The sequence below is a fragment of the Bos grunniens genome, chromosome X, assembly GCF_055505025.1.
Source record: "Bos grunniens cultivar Pamir isolate PY7600 chromosome X, Bosgru_T2T1.0, whole genome shotgun sequence".
Lineage (NCBI taxonomy): Eukaryota > Metazoa > Chordata > Mammalia > Artiodactyla > Bovidae > Bos > Bos grunniens.
In genome coordinates, this window is record NC_141194.1 from 142,824,618 (window position 1) to 142,848,242 (window position 23,625).

The 23,625-nt window shown below is 44.8% G+C and overlaps 1 protein-coding gene across 29 annotated transcripts in view; it reads left to right on the forward strand.

Annotated features, from left to right (window-relative positions):
• SEPTIN6 (septin 6) overlaps positions 1 to 23,625 on the forward strand; it is a 74,853-nt gene that overhangs the window by 31,684 nt on the left and 19,544 nt on the right. For 28 of the 29 annotated variants that reach the window (XM_086389803.1, XM_086389812.1, XM_086389802.1 and 25 more), the window contains 2 exons: positions 13,248 to 13,434; positions 16,209 to 16,370. In XM_086389803.1, the coding sequence (XP_086245929.1) occupies positions 13,248 to 13,434; positions 16,209 to 16,370 (349 nt within the window). Of the gene's footprint in view, positions 1 to 13,247; positions 13,435 to 16,208; positions 16,371 to 18,553; positions 18,691 to 23,625 lie in introns of those variants that run through there. The other variant, XM_086389823.1, reaches the window with a different exon arrangement.

The window sequence follows — 23,625 nt, forward strand, 5'->3', positions numbered from 1 at the left end:
AATATTGGGACTTCCCTGGTGGTCCACTGGTTAAGAGGCTGAGCTTCCACTGCAGAGGCAACAAGTTCCATCCTTGGTCGGGGAACTAAAGATCCCACATAACCGTTTGGTGTGGCCAAAAAAAAAAAAGGAAAAATCTTCATTAGGTTTGGCAACATGAATGGAGGTCATTAATAAATACACTTAAGGAGATAAGGAAGTACAGGCATCAGACTAGCAGAAAGAGCGATTGAACAGAAAAATGAGTCCAAGATCAAATTCCTGTTTCTGTGAGAATTTAGCATTTGTCATTAGCAAGGAAAAGAATGGACTATTCAAGAAAATGTGCTGGGGAAATAGGTCATCCATCAGGAAAAAATAAGATGAGACCCTCCCACACAAGTACCAGTCCCCAAAATAGATTCCAGTTGGATTAAAAACAATTTCTAAAAATACGAGGCAAAAACAGAATATTTTTGTAACTTTGGAGGGTAGAGAAGGCCTTTCTAGTTGTGATGCAAAGTCCAGAAGTCAGAGAAGACTGACAGATTTAAATTCGTTAAAAATTAAGCAAAACAAAACCTTTGTCTTGTGGATGAAAATTGTCACCTGCCTTATCAATAAACAAAGGATGTTGCATCAAGGCAGCGTCCACTGAGGCCACCCACAATAGTGCATTCCGGGCGGACTCAGGATGGATGGAGAAAAGCAGAATACTGGCCCTGGACAGTTAAGATGCCTATCAAAGGCATGATTTCAGTGAGCCCCGCCAGACTCTTGCCTCTTCCCATACATAGAAAAGCACTGCACTCATTAACTTGAGATGTCTGGTTTTCTTTAACTAGCAGTAGTCTTTTGATGGTCTGACTATCTGGATTTTGTTGCAAAACCCGCTGGATATCTGTCTCTTCTGTTACCTCTTCGGAGCAGTCCCTTAGAGCTGAGAAGGTGTCTTCTAGGCTTAAGTCCTCAGTTTTATTCACCAAATAAAACATAATTATCAGCTTTTAGGTTGTGCATTTTTTCAGTCAATAGTCTACTGAAAGATATTATAAGCAAAAGCAAAACCAAACTACAGATGGGGAGAAAATACTTGGAACCTATATAGCAGACATCGATCCCTGGGTTGGGAAGAGCCCCTGGAGAAGGGAACAGCTACTTACTCCGCTATTCTGCCCTGGAGAATTCCATGGTCAGAGGAGCCTGGCAGGCTATAGTCCATGGCATTGCAAAGAGTCGAACATGACTGAGTGACTTTCTCTTTCACTTTTTCATAAAGCAGACAAAGTGTTTTTCTAAAATGTAAAAAGAGCTTCTGCAATTCAGTGATAAACAAGTAGTTGACAGAAGGGGAAATGTAAGTGGACCATCAATATATAAAATGATGGTCATTCAGCTTCTTCAGTGATCAGGGAAATGTGAAATGAAACAATGAAGTATTTTTTTCATCTATCAGATTTGCAAAAATGAAACATAAAAATACAACATCCATTAATACCAGCTAATTTCATTCATCTTGCTGGGAGTGTAAATTGATACAGATTTTGTAAAGGGTAAATTTGACAGTATCTATTAAAATTTTAAATGTGATAAGTTAAGTCCTTAAAATAAATTTCTCTCTATTTATAAATATACATCCTATCGATCTTGTTTCTCTGGAGAGCCCTGACTAATACAACCATCAATATCAATAGATATCAGGGCTTCCCTGGTGGCTCAGTGGTAAAGAATCTGCCTGCCAATGCAGGAGACACAGGTTTGATCCCTGGGTCGGGAAGATCCCACATGCCGCAGAGCACCAAAGCCTGTGTGCCACAACTATTGAGCCTGTGCTCTAGAGCCTGAGAGCTGCAACTGAAGCCCACATGCCCTAGAGCCTGCGCTCTGCAACAAGAGAAGCCACCGCAATGAGAAGCCCAACTAGAGGGTAACCCCCTCTCTCCACAACTATAGAAAAGCCCAGGCAGCAACGAAGACCCAGAACAGGAAAAACAAAATTTAAATTCAGTAGATATCAAGTTTTTGAGTCTCAAAATGAATTACTCTTTAACCATCAAAACATTTCACTCTAAAAGAACTCTTGTTTCCAAACAAAATAAAAAATGAAAAAAAAAAAAAGAAATGTGAGTATCTTATGATACAGCAGGTCCATCTTTACATATATGGCCTAGAGAAATGATTGCACATGTTTGTAAAAGGCCCACAGAAAGGATGTTCACTGTATCATTGGTTATGGAATGAGAAAAAAATTTAAGCAGTTTAAATTTCCACCAAGAGGGCAACGAAATGAGCTATAGTACCGCCATACCAACCGCCGTACCATGGACCTGTACTTGGCCATGTAAAAGAACGAGTTAAATCTATACATACTCACATAAACAGGTCGCTAAGTGAAAACAAGAAGATGAAGAATGATACACAGATCATGATGCCATTTGTATAAATCTACCCCTTCCCAATAAAACAAACATTTCTCCCTTTCTCCCCCTCTCCTTTCCTCCCTGCCCCTCTTTCTGTTTATGCTGCTGCTGCTGCTGCTAAGTTGCTTCAGTCGTGTCCGACTCTGTGCAACCCCATAGACTGCAGCCCACCAGGCTCCCCCGTCCCTGGGATTCTCCAGGCAAGAACACTGGAGTGGGTTGCCATTTCCTTCTCCAAAGCATGAGAGTGAAAAGTGAAAGTGAAGTCGCTCAGTCGTGTCCGACTCCCAGCGACCCCATGGACTGCAGCCTACCAGGCTCCTCCATCCATGGGATTTTCCAGGCAAGAGTACTGGAGTGGGGTGCCATTGCCTTCTCCGCTCTCTGTTTATAGAGACATAGAAAAAAGTCTGTATGAATAATCAAACTAAAAATAGTAGTTACCTCTGAGAATAGTAGATTAAGTACACGTATTGCTTGCATGATTATGAATAAATTTTTTAAAAAATTGAAAAAATTTCAAAGGAAGCAGATATAGTGGGTGTAGACTGCTCCTTTAAAAAGCTTTTCTGAGCTGGGAAAAAGATAAAGCAGAATCCAGAGGGAGGCAGGGAGGTCATGGGTAAGTTTTATGAGGATGGAAGAGATGAAAAGGGCTTGAACAGGAGCAGAAACTTCAAGGATAGATAGGAAGAGGCTGATGTAAGAGAAAGAATCCATAAGATATAGTAACCAGTTGACATGGGGGACCTAGTTCAGGTTATAAAATTCTGAATGACTACTGTATGCCTGGAGAAGGAGATGGCAACTCATTCCAGTATTTTTGTTTGGAGAATCCCATGGACAGAAGAGCCTGGTGGGCTACAGTCCGTGGGATTGCAATAGTTGGACATGACTTAGTGACTAAACCACCACTGTGTGCCAGGTACAGTGTGAAGGGCCAGGAATACTAAGAAATAAGGCATAATCTGTAATTAAGGAACTCACAGTTTAGTAGAAGGGGCAAATATATGTGCACAAATTCTACATAATATGGTAAGTACAGTAACAGAGATGTGTGGAGAAGAACTGTGGGAACAGGCAGTCAAGCCTGGTGGTGGGAGTATATAGTTTGGAGGATGCAGAAAGGGGAGAGGAGGTGATCAGGAATGACTGGGCTAAGTTTTCAAGTTTTGCAAGTTGAGTACAAGGTAGCCAGCATACACATTTGTTGAATGAATGATGAATCAATATATACATTGATGGGGAAAATAAACACCTCTTAACTTTTCATGATTTAAAATGTAAAGTAGGGGCTTCCCTGGTAACTCAGTGGTAAAGAATCTGCCTGCCAATGGAGGAGACACCATTCGATCCCTGATCAGGGAAGATCTCACATGCCTTGGGGCAAGTAAGCCCGTGCACCACAACTGCTGAGCCTGTGCTCTGCAACAAGAGAAGCCACCACAATGAGAAAGCCCAAGCACCGCAACCAGAGAGTAGCCCTCGGTTCTCCACAACTAGAAAAGAGCCCACACAGCAATGAATACCCTGCACAGCCAAAATAAATAAATAAAATAAAATTTAAAAGGCTAAAAATATGCAACTTACAGACATATAAAACAAATTTATGGTCATCAAAGAAGGATAAATTAGGAGTTTGGGATTAACAGATATACACTATATAAAATAAACAAGGACCTACTGTATAGCACAGGAAACCATATTCAATATCTTGTTATAACCTGTAATGGAAATGATCTTAAAAAGAAGATATATCTGTATCTCTCAGTCAGTCAGTCAGTTCAGTCGCTCAGTCGTGTCCAACTCTTTGCAACCCCATGAATCGCAGCATGCCAGGCCTCCCTGTCCATCACCAACTCCTGGAGTTTACCCAAACTCATGTCCATCGAGTCGGTGATGCCATCCAGCCATCTCATCCTCTGTCGTCCCCTTCTCCTCCTGCCCGCAATCGCTCCCAGCATCAGGGTATCTGTATCTATAGATATATCTATATATGGCTTCCCAGGTGGCGCTAAATGGTAAAGAACCTGCCTGTCAATGCAGGAAGCGCAGGAGACGTGGGTTCAATCCCTGGGTAGGGAAGATCCTCTGGGGAAGGAAATGGCAACCCACTCCAGTATTCTTACCTGGAGAATCCCATGGACAGAGGAGCCTGACGGGCTACAGTCCATAGGGTTGCAAAGAGTCAGACACAACTGAAGTGACTTAGCACGCATGCACACATATATACACATAACTGATTCATTTTGCTGTACACCTGAAACGAACACAACGTAAATCAACTATACTTCAAACAACAACAAAAATCCCCAAAGTATCCATTGAGTGTGTTAACTCGGATGCTGGTGAGGGTGGAAACCAGTCTACAATGTGTTGAGGAATGAAGAGGAAGTAAAAATAAATAAATGAGTAGATTGTCCTTTCAAAAAACATCTCTATCCATGCACTAAATATTTATGGGGCGCCTGTTATATGTCAGGCCCTGTAGTAGGTGCAAAAGAGAGACTTGACTGGTAAGGAAAGAGAAGACACAGGGCCGTAGTTGGAGAGAAATGTGTGGTTGAGGAGGACTGGCTGAGGGAAGATCTTTTTTTTTTTTTTTTTTTTTTTTGAGACGAGGGAAGACATAAGCCTGTTCATAGGTTTCAGGGAGGGGGAGTGATCAGTAGGAGGTGAGGAGCTGATAGATAGCAGGTTCTCAAAAGAGCCTGAAAGGAATGAGATCAAGTGCACAGGGGCTGATGGACCTTGAACAGGATGAGGGATGCTTTGTCCTCAGAGGCTAGAGGACACAGAGAAGGCGAGGGAGTGAGGCAGGTTGGGGTAGTATGAGCCTGGTGACCCGGATTGTGCTGATAAAGTGGCAGGTGACACGGTCCTGTGAGAGGGAAGGGTCACAGATGAGTTTTGGAGCTTGAGGAAAGTGGGGACAGTTTGGCCTGGTCAGTGAAAGCAGTGGGAAGGAGCCAATTGAGCCCAAGCAAAGGGATGTCATATTGTTTTAAAGGCGTATGTGAGGTTGGAGGCCAGGAATTTGGGCGCCAAGACCCCACGTTTTGTGATTGCGTCTAGTCAAATTCAGCGGCAGTGGTCTACGAGCAGAGGGAAGATACTGAAATATATCCAGTCCAGCAGTTCAGCCAGGCAAGGAGGGTGCAATGGGAGAGGAGTTGATAAAAGAGTGTTTGGGGCCATTGATTAGGGGGTCAGACCAGGCCAAGAAGAAGATGAGGCCATGAGCGGCTGATAGCCTGTAAGATAATGAAGAGACCAAGGTACCAGAGGATTCTATGAGGTGAAAGATCAAGTTTAGGCGCATAGAGACATAGGAGAGTTGGAAAGATGTGTGGCAATGGTTAGAGAGCGGAGTGTTAGAGGCTATCTTGGGTGAGGCTGGCCTGGCGAATGGTCTGGTGTGAAGGTGGCTGAAGTAGAAGGGTCTGGAGGTGGGGGAAGTTGAGGCCATCAAGGAAGAAAGAGGCTGAAGGCTGATGGCTTGTCCACAAGCACATTGCAGTCACCCGGAACAGGAAGAAAGACTGGGTCAGGCGCCTCCGGAAGAGGATGAAACAGGTCTCAAATGGAGAGTGTTGTTTTACACAGAGGCAGAGGAGTAATGGTCTAGAAGTGCTCAGGGTCTGCCTGGATGCCCACTGCACTGAGCCCAGCGTACACAGGTTGTGGGAGAATGAGGAGCCTACACAGGAGGGGGCTGCTAGGCAGTGGGATCCTCAGGAGAGAATTAGGTTTCCAGTAGCATGAAGAGATAGGCAGGTGCTATGAAGAGGAAGGTGGCATATGCTACTTCTCAGACTTTAAAGTAGCATATGAGCCACTGTGGCTCTTAATAAGATATAGATTCTGATCCTGTGGGTCTGGGTTGGAGACTGGAGAGTCTCCATTTCTAACAAGCCTGCCAGTGATGCTAGTGCTGCCAGTTTGGGGACCACACTCTGAGTGGCAGTTTTGTTCACCATGGTTCAGGAGTTTCAGAGGGCACAGTGGACATAGTTTGGAGGGATAGTGAGTCCACGAGGAGAGAGCAGAATAGTGATGAGCATAGAGGAAAGAGGTGATTGGAAGGATGGAGTAAGTGAGGTGTTGTCACTCTGAGCGCTGTTCCAGGAGACCTGACCATGTGATATCTTGGCTCTGATGCCTGACATGGTACTGTTTGAGTATGATGTCTGTGACCAGGTCTTCTGGGTTTCCAGCAGGGGAGCTTCTGATAGCTGTGTTTACACAGAGGGCTGGCATGTGGGAGAGGGAGACTGGGGTGACTTCTGGGTGTCTATGAAGTGTGATAGGAGCCAGTGGTAACTGAGGCCATGACAGTGAACAGGAGCACCCAGGGCTAACGTGCCTGTGATGTGCAGAATGACCACAAAAGATGGTCCAGGATGGAACCTCAGAGACAGGCCAAGAATTGAAGCTAAGGTGAGTGAGAAAGAAGAGTTCTTATAGAGGTAGGAGCTAATGGTAGCAGTGAAGCCAAAGGACAGTATTTCAATAAGGGACGGCTAACATTATCAAGAAAGAAAACAATTGAAAGATAAAACTCTTACTTTTCTGTAATATCTTTATTTACAAAATCCAATATAATCAACTTAAAGACAAGGTAGCTAATTTCAAAATAAATATGCAGAAAGTCATAGACTTCTTATCTGACAACAACCAATTAGAAAGCAGTATGGAACAGAAGACCCTATTCACAGTAAAAAAAAACAAAAACAAAAACAAAAACAAAAAAACCCTTACTATAACCTTACCCACAAGACCTTAGGTGATCTGTCTCCATTACCTCACTTGCTTCATCTCTTATTATTTTTGTATTTCTTGAAGTGAAAGTCACATAACATAAAATTAAGTATTTTAAAGTGAACAAATTTAGTGGCATCTAATAAATTCACAGTGTTGTGCAATCACTACCTCTGTTTAGTTCCCTAACATTTTCATCATCCTCAAAGGAAACTCATTAAACAATAACTTCCCATTACCCTTTCCTCTCAGCTCCCAGTTATTATTCTCTTTCCTGTCTCTGTGAATTTGACTATTCTAGTACCTCGTAGAATAGTCAAAGGAGCCTGGCAGGCTGCGGTCCATGGGGTCGCAGGGAGTTGGACTCTACTGAGCGAGTAACAGCAGCAGCAGTACTTCAGAGAAGTGAAATCATATACTATTTGTCCTTTTGTGATTAGCTTCTTTCACTTAGCATAATGTTTTCAAGGTTCATCCATGTGGCAGCATGTATCTGAATTTTCTTCCTTTTCGTGGCTGAAAAGTAATATTACTCATGGCTGAGTAATATTCCATTGTATGATATTCCACATTTTATCAGTTGATGGACTTTTGAGTTGTTTCCACCTTTGGCAATTGTGAACAGTATATTGCTCTTCCTCATTCCCTAATTCTCTTGCTCAGATTTGTCAAGCTTGTTTCTGCCTCAAGACCATTGCATTTGTTTTTCCTTCTGCTTGGAATGCTCTTCTCCCATTTTTTTTATGACTGTCATTTGCATCCTTGAAGCTCAAGCGCCACATCCTCAGAGAAGCCTTCCCTGATCACTGTATGTAAAGTAGCTGAGCTCTCAGTCACTTTTCATCCCATTGTCCTATTTTATTGTCTTCATAATACATATCACCATCTGAAATGAATAAGAAATAGTGTCTAGACTGGGCTTGTTTGTGCTATTGGCCCCTTAAACCAGTGAGGCTTCTGGGCTCAGAATAACTTGCCTAAAATATATCAACTCTACAGTCCATGGAATTCTCCAGTCCAGAATACTGGAGTGGGTAGCCTATCCCTTATCCAAGGGATCTTCCCAACCCAGGGATCAAACCCAGGTCTCCCGCATTGCAGGCGGATTCTTTACCAGCTGAGCCACCAGGGAAGCTGAAGAATACTGGAATGGGTTGCCTATCCCTTCTCCAGGGCATCTTCCTGACCCAGGGATCAAACCAGGGTCTCCTGCATTGCAGGTGGATTCTTTACCAGCTGAGCTACTAGGGAAGCCCACCAAAAAAATACAGTTACCAAAATACTTTAAAATTGTGATATAGTAATCTGTGTCCTTCTCTACTAATCTCTGAAATAACAATAGCTATATGCAGGTCTAATAACTATTATAATTTAGAGGTCATGATTATAAATGCTATTTTGAGATATTTGCAACAATTGTAATAGGAAACGAAAAATATTGGTAATTTCTATTGGTTATGAAATCACAGGCACTGCTGAAGTTACTGTAAACTGTTACCTACTTTGTTTTTTGCTGGAATGACTTTTATTTTTTTATTGGAGTATAATTACTTTATTGGACACATCTTTTTTATCCATTCATCTGTGGATAGACACCTTATATTGTTTCCAAAAAGAGAAATCAAGTGTTAGCAAAGGTAAAGAAAAAGGAATATCTGTGCACCGCTGGTGGCTCAGCCATCATGGAAAACAATTTTAAAAATAAAAAATAGAACTACCATATGATCCAGCAGTCCTGCCTCTGAGCACATATTGCAAAAGAAATGAAAACAGGATATTCAGAGATATCTGCACTCCTGTGTCCATTGTAGCACCATTCACAACAGCCAAGACATGGAAACAATCCAAATATTGAACAACAGATCAATGGACAAAAATTGTCTTCTTTTCTTTTTTCTCTTGTCTTCTTGATAGTAGCCATACTAATAGGTATGAAGTGATATCTCAGTGTGGTTTTTTTTAAAAATTTTTAATTGGAAGATAATTGATTTACAATGTTGTATTGGTTTCTACCATATAGCAGCATGAATCAGCCATAAGTATACATATGTCCCCTCCCTCTTGAGCCTCCCTCCCACCCTCACTCGCTCCTACCCCTCTAGGTTGTCACAGAGCTCTGGAATGAACTCCCTGCATCATACAGCCACTTCCCACTAGTTATCTGTGTTACACATGGTAACATATATGTTTCAATGCTACTCTTTGAATTTCTCCCACCCTCCCCTTCCCCTGCTGTGTCCACAAGCCCATTCTCTGTGTCTGCGTCTCTATTCCAGCCCTGCAAATAGGTTCATCAGTGCCATTTTTTCTAGATCCCATACATATGCATTAATATATGACATTTGTTTTTCTTTTTCTGAATTACTTCACTCTGTATAACAGGCTCTAGGTTCATCCACCTCAGTAGAACTGACTCAAGTTTGTTCCTTTTCATGGCTGAGTAATATTCTATTGTGTGTATATGTATCACAGCTTCTTTATCCACTCATCTGTCTCTGGACATCTAGGTTGCTTCCATATCGTAGCTACCATAAATAGTCCTGCAGTGAACACTGGGGTACACGTGTCTTTTGAATTATGGTTTTCTCAGGGTATATGCCCAGTAGTGGGAGTGCTGGGCCATATGACAGTTCCATTTCTTTTTTAAGAAATCTCCATACTGTTCTCCATAATGGCTATATCAATTTACATTGCCACCAACTGTGCAAGAAGGTTCCCTTCTCTCCACATCCTCTCCAGCATTTATTGTTTGTAGATTTCTTGATGATTCTGACTGGTTTGAGGTGATAACTCATTATAGTTTTGATTTGCATGTCTCTAAGAATGAGCGGTATTAAGCATTTTTTCATGTGTTTATTGGCCATTTGTATGTCTTCTTTGGAGAAATGTCTGTTTAGGTCATCTGCCCGTTTTTTGATTGGGTTGTTTGCAATTATTTTCTCCTATTCTGAGGGTTTGTCTTTTCGTCTTGTTTATGGTTTCCTTTCCATTACCTACTTTTGTACCTGAAGAAACTCTAAACTTCAGTTACAGCTTAGAGAAAAAGATGTGTTTTTTCCTGTCGAAGTTCATGGATCCTATGGATTCTATCCATAGACCTCTTCAAGGTTTGTGGACCCCAGGCTAAGGTACCCTGAAGGGACTTCCCTGGTGGCCCAGTGGTGAAGACTCCCAGCTCCCATTGCAGGGAACATGGGTTTGATCCCTAGTCAGGGAATAAGATCCCACATGCCATGTGGCATGGCCAAAAGATAAAAAGGAATTTCTACCCTGAAAAGTAAAAGATAAACAGTTGTGAGAAAGAGGGATAGAATATATTGGAGCTGGGTTTTCTAGCAGATCATAGTAAGCCAGGGAAAATGGACTGGAAAAAAGCTGCCTTGGGGTATGAGGGATGTAGAGATTTCCAGTTGATAAGGATATGAAGGAAGCAAAATCTTTGAAGGGGAGCCAGGTGTCCCTCAGAAGGAAGCAGTTTTTTTTTTTTTTTTTTTAAGAAGGAAGCATTTTTGTGACACGGTTGCTTATGGGAGTAAGAGATTTTGTTTACCAGGGACTGGAGTCCAGTGAGCATGACCGAGTGGGATGGGAGAGATGGCCATTGAGGGAAGATGAGCCATTGGGAGCGAGAGTGGGACCCTTACTATATTCCAGCTACCATGTGGGACACTGAGGATAAAAAGATGAATAAGACTCTAGTTCTAAGGTAAATAAATACAAAGGATGTAATTTATAGCATGATCAATGTAATTAACATGGCTGTATGTTATATATGAAAGTTAAGAGAGTAAATCCTGAATTCTCATCAAAATGGAAATTTTGTTTGTATTTCTGTAATTTTGTACATATGTGAGACGATAGATGTTTACTAGAGTTATTGTGATAACCACTTCATGATGTATGTAAATCAAATCATTATGCTGTATACCTTAAACTTATACAGTGCTATATGTCACTTAGGTCTCAATAAAACTAAATTAAAAAATCAAAATGTCAGAAAAAGGGTAAAAAAGAATAAGACAAAGATGAGTCATCCATTTAGGATTAGACTGAACCAGATCCTGTGGGTGGATTGGCTGCTCTGACGATGCCTCTCTTCAGAAACCCTAAGGGCCAGAGGCGTTAGCAGAAAGACCCAGTGTGTCACTAGAGATGCAGGGGGTAAAAAGCTAAAAATGCATTGCTTTGTGTCCTCCTTGGGTCCCTTCTGTAGAGCAAAAAATAAAGTAAAAAAGTTATATAATGGAGGAAAAAATATAGGCGTGCTGTCTTTAGATCATTCAAATGAGCCAGTCACCCAAAAATTAATTAAACAAACCTAAGAGATGTATTCCCCCCCAACCCCACTAATTCTTCAGGAACCTTCTAAGGATCCCTGCAACCAAGTGATCCTTTGATGATATTACCCTTCAGAATAGTGTTTGGCTCACAGGGATCAAAGGAAGAAAGAAAGGACTATATTTTTAGATTTTTCTCTGGAGCTCCAGAGGTACCGTGCACCTGGCTCTCTCTGTATGTAGCTCTCAGAATCTAGAATTCTGTGATTTCTTTTTTAAAAAGCTCTTTTCTCTTCTCTACTAGGGGAATCTTTCAAAAAGGCTCAGGTAGGGGGCTGCTGCAGCTGAGAGGCACTGGCTGAGCCCAGCTCCTCCTTCCATCACATTCCCTTCCCGCAGTGGTGTCTGCAGACTCCCCATCTGGCAGGGGTCCCCAACCTCCCAGATTCTAATGCCAGATGATCTGGGGTGGAGCTGATGTAATAATAATATTAATAGAAATAAAATGTACAATCAATGTAATGCGCTTGAATCATCCTGAAACCATCCCTGCCCCCCTGCTTCTCCAGCCCCATTCTTGGAAAAACTGTCTTCCATGAAACCGGTCCCTGATGCCAAAATGGTTAGGGACCACTGCCCTGGGCCAGATAGCAAACTTCTTCTTGCTTGAAGGGAGGAAGCCCCGGATGGAGAGGCAGCGGACAGACAGGGAGATGAGAACAGAGGCAGGGCGGAGGCTAAGCTGACCTAGTTAGAGCAGAAAGAGGCTGTAGGGGCCATAGAGAAGAAAGAAGCTTCCCAGGACAGAGAGGAACAGAGGACTGACTCTTGGCTAAGACTCTTTAGCAAGACTTGGAGCCACACAGGAGCTCTGTGCCTGGGAACTCAGTGAGCTTGGGGGTGGGGAGGTGTGCACACGTGTTGAGGTTGTGTGTGTAAGACTCTACCAAATTTTCAAAGTTTCAAATTTTCAAAGTTACAACCTTAGGGACTTCCCTGGCGGTCCAGTGGTTAAGACTCTGCACTTTAATGCAGGGGGCGAGGCTTCAGTCCCTGGTGAGGGAACTAAGACCCCGCATGACCTGTGGCCACAGAAAAAAAAAAATCATGACCTTAGAGGAAATGAGAACAGAAAAATATTTTAGGGGAGCCTCAAACCCAGAAAGATTGAGAAGAACCCAGTACATTCTGGAAGATTCCCCAGCAGTGGGTCAAGGAGACATCCCGACCACCCCTGGGTACCCAGCTCGACTATTAGCTGATGCAGGGGAGACAGAGGAAGCAAAGACATGAGCCCAGCCTGGGGTACCATCCGCTCATCCACAGATGCTGCCAGGGGGCTCCACACTGCATCTGGAACCCATGAGGCAGAGAAGGGCCCTTCACTGTCCCTGCCCTTCACAAGGACACAGTCTGTTTGAGGGGACACTAATCCTTGTGAAGCATCAGTAAACCATCCAATAGCATAATTCTTTGTCACACTCGCGAGGCCCAGAAGGGCTTTCTGGCATCACTGGGGAATTTTGGAGGAGATGGGCATTCATCCGAGTCCTGAGGCCTGGGAGGGCAAGATTGGGATGAGAAGAGAGAAGTGCTCATTCCAGAGAGAAAGCACACTGATGAACACACAGTTGGCTCATGTGGGGATGAAATAGGTGGCTAGTCTGACGGGAGTAGAGGCCCACTGAAATCCAGTCAGGTGGGAGGAGTCAGATTACCGAGGGTATTTTGCACTTCAAAAAGAGCTTTGAAACCTAACAAAATCCAGGTGTCTGAAGGGGTCTGGCCATTTCCCCACTCTCCCCTGTAGCTACAAGCCCATCGTGGAATTCATCGATGCCCAGTTTGAGGCCTACCTGCAGGAGGAGCTGAAGATCCGCAGGGTACTGCACACCTACCATGACTCTCGCATCCACGCCTGCTTGTACTTCATCGCCCCCACGGGTCATTCCTTGAAGTCTCTGGACCTAGTGACAATGAAGAAGCTGGACAGTAAGGTAAGGAGGCAGAGGCGAGGGTGGGTGGGAGGTGGGGCCTGCTGGACCTCTCCTGGTGATCTCCTGTGCCACACTGATGCCAGAGTCCGGCAGAGGTTCTGTGGCATTGGCATCCTCCGCTTCACTCCCTGTCCCTCCATAAAGATGGTGTTAATTGCTCCAGCGCCTGAGTCGTATGCTTTGTGATGTTTTCCCAGCACTGGGCATGAGTGTGCACTGAGCTGTTTTCTGCCCTGATCCCTCTTGGGAATAAAGGTGGATGCAGGACAGATGGCTGACTTCAAAAGTTATTATTCTTATTATCAATAATAATTTTATCATAGCAGCTAACATTTGTTAAACCTTTATTATATGTCACCACTGTAAAAGTGCCTTGTGGAGTGTCTCATTGAATCCTCACAACAACCCAGTAAAGCAAACACCATCATTACTCTTATTTTATAGAAGAGAAAACTGAGGCTCTAAGAGGTTTGGAGACACCCATTGTCATAGAGCCAGCTCCTGGCAAAGCCTAGATTTGAACTCGGCTCTGTGGTGCCAGGTTACATTGCCTCCACACCCAAGGAAGATGGCTGTGGGATTCAGGCACATCCCGCTTTAAGATAAACGGAAAAATGCAAGTCCCACATCAGATATAAATTAGACAATGATTCTTCATGTTAAAGGATTATTAGTTGTGCAAGATAATTGACCATGGGGTTCTTTAAAAAGTCTCATTACTAGTCCATTTCCTCCCTTAACATCTCATATGTACCTGGCACTGTGATGAGTCCTTTATATGCATTGTTTTTATTTCATTCATCCAATAATCCTGTGTGGTAAGTATTATTATTATTCACATTTTACACATGAGGAAACTGAGGCACAGTCAAATAGCTTGCTCAAGACAACTTGTAATGGATCTGCGATGCAGACCAAGCTCTCTCTAACTCCAGGGAATTTATTTTACAAAAAAAAAAAAAAAAGAAATCTTTAAATGTGGTTGTTTAGTAGCACCTTCACTATAATCACTCAGTTTCAGCTGTCATCAAAAGAGGAGCAATTTGTCATTTTTCACAGCAATGAGTTCTCCGCCCACGAGTAACGTGCTGCTCAGGAAACGTCACCATGCCCTGCATGTCTTGAATGAGGCAGCACGGAGCCATGTGGTAGGCAGCCTGCTAGGTGGGCTATTAGGTAGGCAAAGTTCAGCCTATGTTTACAGCATGCTGATGGGGGAAGTGGTGAAAAGAGACAAGAATTGACTGCCTGCTGCATTACCTCGCCAAGGGCTTCAACCTCCATGCCCCAAAGACCTGAAGGGAGGTGCCGCCAAGGTCCAGTCTTTCTTTGACCAACTCCTAAAGCTGCGGCGTCAGCCTGGAGAGGCTCTCCAAAGGCAAAGAGCAAAGAAGGGGAAAATTTCAAGTCTTGAGCTGTTTTCAGGGCCCAAGCACCATCCACACCAGCCCATTGGAGTGTGCTGGCAGGACCAGCTGTGCTTGTTGTGTGAACTTGAGCTTGGCTCTGCTCTGTCTCACTCAGGCACATCCCTTTCCAGTTGCTTGACCTTCCAGCAGTAAAAGCCTTGTCCCTTCTCGGAGGAATTTCAAGGATTAAGGTTCAGGTAGATTGAACTTCAGGGCAGCATCAGGCCTTCCTCCTACATCTGTACAAAATTGGGCATCTGCTTCTGCTTTCTTTACACAGAAATTAATCAGGAGACTCTGACAGTGAGGCTCTTTTTGGCTAAGTCTCAGATCAAATTGGGCTCCCCTGATAGCTCAGCTGGTAAAGAATCCTCCTGCAATGCAAGAGACCCCAGTTCGATTCCTAGGTCAGAAAGATCCTCTGGAAAAGGAATAGGTTATCCATTCTAGTATTCTTGGACTTCCCTGGTGGCTCAGACAGTAAAGAATCCTCCTGCAATGCTGGAGACCTGGGTTTAATCCCTGGGTTGGGAAGATCCCCCGGAGGAGGGCATGGCAACCCACTCTAGTATTCTTCCCTGGAGAAGCCACATGGGCAGAGGAGCCTGGCGGGCTACAGTCCATAGGGTCACAAAGAGTTGTACACAACTGATCGACTAAGCACAGCACAGATCAAATCAGTAACAGAGGGTGGTCTTCACGTCAGTGGGCTGGTTCCTTAGTGTTGGCTCCAGAAAGAGGGCCGTATATGCATCTTCATGGAGCCCTGCCCTGCCTCACTTCCCACATGGGTCTCTTTCACCTGGCTTAGGGCTAGCCCCCACAAGATGGGTTGGGACAGTTGACTATTGGAAAGGAGTGGCCTCTTCCCCCCCTGTCCACCTCAGATTCCCAATTGTCATCCTTCTGCTTCAAAATCACCAAAGCAATGACCTTGATATTAAGATATCACGCAGCTCATCGATTTGGATCTGAGCTGGTAGGTTAAGACTACAGACTGAAAAATGAGGTTCAACTTGGATCTGAATCCCAGTTCCAGTATGTGTGTGCTCTGTGGCCTTGGACAAGCTACTTCGCCTCTCTCTGCCTCAGTTTGTCCTTGGTAAAATAGTGGTACTAATACCTTCTGGGAGGGTTTTCTGCCAGGGTTAATTGTGTTAATCCATGTAAAGCACTTATTGTTCAGTGCCCGGCAAACAGAAAGCACTCATCGTCATTTATTATACTGCTGTTTGGCTATGGAGGTGGCCAGGCCTGGGCTATTGGGTTGAACTGCTCCCTCTGGCAGCTGGTAGAAGTCCTAGGTCACCTACTCTGAGCTGCAGATTTCCAGTAATGATGCCCCTTTGCTCTTCCCTTCTCTAGGTGAACATCATCCCCATCATTGCCAAATCAGATGCCATTTCTAAGAGTGAGCTAACCAAGTTCAAAATCAAAATCACCAGCGAGCTTGTCAACAACGGAGTCCAGATCTACCAATTCCCTACAGATGATGAGTCCGTGGCAGAGATCAACGGAACCATGAACGTGAGTGGGCTTCACACAGGGCTTCAATTTTCTGGCCATTTGCTCTTTAGGATTATTATTTTGCCAAATAGCAGTGACACCTCACCATCCATCTTAGTGTAATCAACTCGATTATCTGAGTCTCAGGTATTTGTGAGAAAGAATTTAGAGGCAAACAGCTCCTCCCTCCTCAGACATGTAGAGATAAATAGCCAGAGACTGAAGGAGGGAATGGTTGACCCCAGGAATCGGTTCGACCAGGGGATTCTGACCTCTCCTACCCTCCTCTTTGACTCCTGTCTCATCTAGGCCAGGCAGCCCCTGTGGGACTGCCAGAAAGGCAAACAGTCTTTGTCTCAGACCAGAAAAATGTCTTGACAGTTGATGCAGCAAAAGAAGGCAAGTGTGAGAAAGTTGGCTGGCTTTGGAGACTCAGATAATCAAGCCCTCTGCCCCCGGGAGGAAAAATGATATGTAGTCTCCAATTTTTCTGGTGACTAGAGAAATGTTATTTTTAAACTTCATGATTATGTTTTGCTTTATTAAGTGTGAATGAGTCGAAGGGAAAAAATGAAAAAAACAACCAACCACTTGCCATGTTTCCTCTCACTCCCCCATTTCCCCTCCTAGAGGAATGAGTAATGAAGGAGGCAGGGAGTCAAATGGCTCCTCATGCTTCTTTACAATGTGTTGATGCTGTTGCTGTGAAATCTTCAATGTTGTGATTTCAAAGAGACAGCTAATAGCTTGCAGAAAGCCTCTGCTTTGGAACAGATTTCTTTTTCTCTATTGAGAGTCATCAGTTTTTTCCTAATGACATAATGCCTGAATATAGCCAAATGCAGGAAAGCCTTATAATAAAAGCCATTTTTAGAAAACTTTCCTGCTGCCACCACCCCCTAAGTCATCATTACGCATAAGCTACCACCTCCTATGAATCAGCCAACAAATTAACCTAGTGGGGCAGCAAATCACTGTCTTGCCTGCCTTTTTGCCCATCAGCGCACCAGAGATACGTTTGTGATGAGAGGCCCTTGGTTATCTTTGACAAACCTGGCCGGAGGATAGAACTGTGTGGATCATGGGAGGTGGAGTTGTGGCCTCTCTGACTGGGCCTGAATATTGAAAAACTAAATAAAAAAAAAATAAGGTTACTGCATATCGTCTCCAGCTGCCAGGACATTTTGATGAAAATTAGGTTCTGCTAGGATAAGAAAACCCGAAGGGGCACCTTATCTCCAGAAAACTGGAGCCTAGAGAGAAGCGTCATCTGGTGTCACCACACTGAGGTCTGGAAACTCTTACTCACCTCAGAACATCGGGCCCCATGGATCCCTTCCGAACATGGATTCCCTGAGTCACTAGGCAGCTTTCAGGCTGGTGGTTTGCTTGGCTGAGGATGGATATGGATACGGTTGAAGAGTCCTCAGCAATCTCAGGGTGTCACACAGAACAACCTCTGACTATGTGGTGGGTCAGGAGTGACCATCATTTTGGGCTCTGCTTTCAGCTTACCTCTGGGCCCTTGCTTGAAGCCCGGGCAGCCTTGGCCTCAAGGTGGGAAACTTCCCGTGCTATGAAGCAGTAGTCTTCAACTACGCTGCTTCACCTGTGAAGGGATTTGGGGTCTTTTTTTTTTTTTTTACAATAAATAGTCCCAGTGTGCCAATGCTTCACTTTGAAAAACCTTATTTGAGTGGATCCGGGGTTATCCCTGCAACATCCCTCAGCACTCATTCTCTTGCGTTCCCCCAGGCTTTTTTGTATGTGACAGATAGCTCAAGACAGGGGTGGCTTACAGCTAGCATGCCTGAAGTGGGCATGTGCAAGGGAGGGGGCGTGCATGTGAAAACTGTGTATTACTTTTGTTGTGATGGGGGAAGGCGGGGGGAGTAGGTGCTATGAAATACGTACAGAGAATTGCTTAGCCTGACTATCCCTGGAGCAACTGTGTCACACTGGGCCTTCCAGACAAGTTGTAGCCTGTGAAGCAGCATCGTCAGAGAGCCAGGGTTGGGTGGTAGGAGAAATGGATGCTGGCCTCTCAATTCTGGATTTGACCCCAGCCCCACAGTCTCAGCCTGGAAGAAGCCTCTTGCTCAAGTGGAGAAGGCTGCTCAGTCATCCCTTAGTTCCCCACTCGGGATTTTCACGGCAGGAAATGAGAGTCAAGAGGTCTAGCCTCCCTCTTGGCTCCTGGGTGGCTCTGAAAACACTTATTTCAACTCAGAGTGCTCCAAAGAGAGGGGGAGAGGTCTTGCTGTATGCCACTTTCCACCTATACTCTGATAGCTCTCAAGGTGGCAGACTTCAGTGCTAAAATTTGCTCTGGTGTGCTGTGGTAAGTCGCTTCAGTTGTGTCCGACTCTTTGCAACCCTTTGGACTGTAGCCTGCCAGGCTCCTCTGTCCATAGGATTTTCCTGGCAAGAATACTGGAATGGGTTGCCATACCCTCCACCAGGGGATCTTTCCAACCCAGGAATTGAACCCACATCTCTTATGTCTCCTGCATTGGCAGGCAAGTTCTTTACCACTAGCACCACCCGGGAAGCCCAAAATTTGCTATGTTGTTCAAATTTAATGTTCTTTGAATGGTTCAAACCACGGCCAGGGAGCAGGGCATAGGCCCAGTTACTCGACTTGGCTCAGTCAGCTGGCTGCCTGTGAGCTCTTGGATTTGGCCCCCACAAAGGCATTTGGGCCCAGTGAGAGCATATGGGTGGCCAGAAGGGTCACAGGGAGACCCATAGGTACAAGCCTGTCTCCCCCCACCCCGAGGCAGCAGTGCCATTTCCACAGTTGGCAATATTTGTGTGTGAGTCACCACCAAGGGTGAACTTGGGAGGATCAGTCAATGCTCTCGGGCTTCCTGATGGCTCAGATGGTAAACGACAGTTCTCTTGCTCGGTGGTCAGTAGGAGGCTAGAATGAAGGCCAGTGTAACTAGCCCCACAACTGGGAAATACTGTCCTCCTGGGAGGAAGCTATGCCCACTCTAGATCTTATCAGATGAGGAATCAGTGGTCCTGACAATGTGTTTCACTGGGCTAAGGGGGATGGTCATCTAACCTCCCTAATAGAATGGGTGTCTTAGAAACAGAATAGAATAGTTCAGGCTGGTTGACTCATCAAACACTTTTAAATGGACCAAGAGGAATTTAAGGGACATATGAGGCCATAAAGATAGTGAGCCTGGGCACTCATCCTCTGCGATGGCCCACGCTTTGTGGAGTGTGTCTCTCTCTGAATAAATCCACTTCTTACCTATCACTTTGTCTACAACCCCATAACCCTGGGCCTCTCTTGCCTTCCAAGATAGCCCCCACTCTGTCTACGGAATGTATTTCCTCCCTGGATAAGCCTTCTTTCACTCTAAAAAAAAAGATAGTGAGTGTGGGAACAGACTCCCAAGAGGAGGCTTGGGACTATCCCTTGTTGGAGTTTTCTGAGACAGGGGCATCTGAGGTCTCGGGTGAGTGAGAATTACATGGAATCCCCATAGGAACCCATCCATGTTTCAGCAGCAGTGCTGTCTTTCAAGTCTCCTCCCAGGGCCCACACCTACAAAGTGCCAGCCCCAGGAGGGTAGGGGGTGGGGACTGGAGGGTTTACCTTCTCCCTGCTCTGCTTGACTCTATTCTAGTTGTCAGAGCCACCAGGCTCTCAAGAGCAGCAGCAAGGCGGCCAGAGCCGACCCCACGATTTCCTGCCCTTCATGGTTAAAGCTGAACTGACCTGCCACCCTGGGTGGTGGCAAAGGCTGGCAGCTATAGCGTGGTGTCCTCACTGCTCCTTGGGAAGATTTGGGCATGGGAAGTAGGAACCTGGGCAAGTCCTTTCAGTTGTCTGTACGCCAGTTTTCCAAATCACGAGTGGGGCTTATAATAACTGCCCTGGAAGGCTGTTGTAGAATCAAATGAAATCTGCCTGGGAGCACTCGGAAACGAGATCCTTGCAGAAACTTATCAGAACAGACTTTGATGCCAGTTGGAAATGAGTGTGCCAGGGGAGGTCTCGGAGCCCTCTGAAGCTGCCATGGCGGGGACTGTGTGTTTCAGAGCAGGGAGGGATAAAGTGACGGCAGTTTAAAGAGGAGGGGGAAGCAAGTGACCCTGTCATGCTAACTGAAAATGTCTTTTGGAGATAAAAATAACACACCCAAGGGAATACTGACATTTTTTTTTTAATGCCTTTATTCTCTTCTGGATTTTTTTTTTCTTCTTTTGCTCTTAAGCCCAGAGAAGTACTTCCCACTTCACATACCCTCCTCCTGCATCACTTTCAGCTGAGAGCCCAGGATGTGTGGGAATGCTCCACCACCAGTCCCCTGGTCTAGCCCTCTGTCATGGCTGCCCCTTCGAGTGACTGAAGCTTTGAGGTTTCTGCAGGTGGGGCAGCCTTTTCCTGGAAAGTGTTTGCGGGTTAATTGGAGGCTGCCGGCATGTCTTGGGTCTCTGAGGGGGGATGAATTGTGCCCAATTGAACGCCCGCCCCTTCTGACCTTGAAAGCTGGCTGGCTGAGATCAGAGATGCTTCGGCCTTTAGGCAGGGTTTCCAGGATTTCACGCCTCCCTCCATGGCCCTATTAGAACTGACAAAACATTTCCCACCTCCACCCCTTGCCCACTTTGCATATCCATAGCCTTGTCTTTCTCTCTTTCCTCTGTCCCTTATTTGTGGAGAGTCATAGCAGTGGGATGTGGCAAGACCTGAGATAATCATCGGAGAGCAACTGAGAGTGGGTGAAGGCCCAGCACCTCAGCGGGGTTGGGGGAGTGGTTTAGCAGATGTGCTGGAGCTGAGCTCCCAATTGACACCTGTGTTCTTCCACTCTGAAGAACATTCTTGGCGTTCAGGGCTAGAGGAGAACAGAAAGGAAGTATTGACTGTGAGGTCAGATTTAAACTGCCTCTTACAATTTGGCCTTGCCTGGCCAGTTCACCTGTTCACTCTAAACCCCTGGATTTAGAGTGCTCCCCTGATCTGCTGCTCGAACCCCCAAAGGGAGTGGCAGACCAGCAGGGGTGGGCTTTGAAATCAGAGAGACATGTATTCCACTCCTAGCTCTGCCGGGCTAGGCTCTGAGCTTTTTCAATGTTGTATTCTTCTTAATGCCTGGCACACAGCAGGACGTCAGTTCAGTTCAGTTGAGTTCAGTTGCTCAGTCATGTCCGACTCTTTGTGACCCCATGAACCGCAGCACGCCAGGCCTCCCTGTCCATCACCAACTCCCAGAGTTTACCCAAACTCATGTCCATTGAGTCGGTGATGCCATCCAATCATCTCATCCTTTGTCATCCCCTTCTCCTCTGCCCTCAGTCTTTCCCAGCATCAGGGTCTTTTCAAATGAGTCAGCTCTTCACATCAGGTGGCCCAAAGTATTGCAGTTTCAGCTTCAACATCAGTCCTTCCAATGAACACCCAGGACTGATCTCCTTTAGGACTGGTTGGAACCCCTTGCAGTCCAAGGGACTCTCAAGAGTCTTCTCCAACACCACAGTTCAAAAGCATCAATTCTTCAGCGCTCAGCTTTCTTTATAGTCCAACTCTCACATCCATACATGACCATTGGAAAAACCATAGCCTTGACTAGATGGACCTTTGTGGACAAAGTAATGTCTCTGCTTTTTAATGTGCTGTCTGGGTTGGTCATAACTTTCCTACCATGGAGTAAGCATCTTTTAATTTCACCATCTGCAGTGATTTTGGAGACCAAAAAAATAAAGTCAGCCACTATTTCCCAGTCTATTTGCCATGAAGTGATGGGACCAGATGCCATGATCTTAGTTTTCTGAATGTTGAGCTTTAAGCCAACTTTTTCACTCTCCTCACTCACTTTCATCAAGAGGCTCTTTAGTTCTTCACTTTCTGCCATAAGGGTGGTGTCATCTGCATATCTGAGGTTATTGATATTTCTCCTGGCAGTCTTGATTCCAGCTTGTGCTTCCTCCAGCCCAGCGTTTCTCATGATGTACTCTGCATATAAGTTAAATAAGCAGGGTGACAATATACAGCCTTGACGTACTCCTTTTCCTATTTGGAACCAGTCTGTTGTTTCATGTCCAGTTCTAATTGTTGCTTCCTGGCCTGCATACAGGTTTCTCAAGAGGCAAGTTGGGTGTTCTGGTATTCCCATCTCTTTCAGAATTTTCCAGTTTATTGTGATCCACACAGTCAAAGGCTTTGGCATAGGCAGTAAAGCAGAAATAGATGTTTTTCTGGAACTCTCTTGCTTTTTTGACAATCCAGCAGATATTGGCAATTTGATCTTTGGTTCCTCTGCCTTTTCTAAAACGAGCTTGAACATCTGGAAGTTCACGGTTCACGTATTGTTGAAACCTGGCTTGGAGAATTTTGAGCATTACTTTACTAGTGTATGAGATGAGTGCAATTGTGCGGTAGTTTGGGCATTCTTTGGCATTGCCTTTCTTTGAGATCAGAATGAAAACTGACCCTTTCCAGTCCTGTGGCCACTGCTGAGTTTTCCAAATTTGCTGGCATATTGAGTGCAGCACTTTCACAGCATCATCTTTCAGGATTTGAAGTAGCTCGACTGGAATTCCATCACCTCCACTAGCTTTGTTTGTGGTGATGCTTCCTAAGGCCCACTTGACTTCACATTCCAGGATGTCTGGCTCTAGGTGAGTGTGAGTGATCACACCATTGTGATTATCTGGGTCGTGAAGCTCTTTTTTGTACAGTTCTTCTGTGTATTCTTGCCACCTCTTCTTAATATCTTCTGCTTCTGTTAGGTCGATACCATTTGTGTCCTTTATTGAGCCCATCTTTGCATGAAATGTTCCCTTGGTGTATCTAATTTCTTGAAGAGATCTCTAGTCTTTCCCATTCTATTGTTTTCCTCTATTTCTTTGCATTGATCACTGAGGAAGGCTTTCTTATCTCTCCTTGCTATTCTTTGGAACTCTGCATTCAAATGGATATATCTTTCCTTTTCTCCTTCGCTTTTTGCTTCTCTGCTTTTCACAGCAATTTTTGCATTTCTTTTTCTTGGGGATGGTCTTGCTCCCTGTCTCCTGTACAGTGTCACCAACCTCCGTCCATAGTTCATCAGGCACCGTGTCTATCAGATCTAGTCCCTTAAATCTATTTCTCACTTCTACTGTATAGTCATAAGGGATTTGATTTAGGTCATACCTGAATGGTCTAGTGGTTTTCCCTTCTTTCTTCAATTTAAGTCTGAATTTGGCAATAAGGAGGTCATGATCTGAGCCACAGTCAGCTCCCAGTCTTGTTTTTCCTGACTGTGTAGAGCTT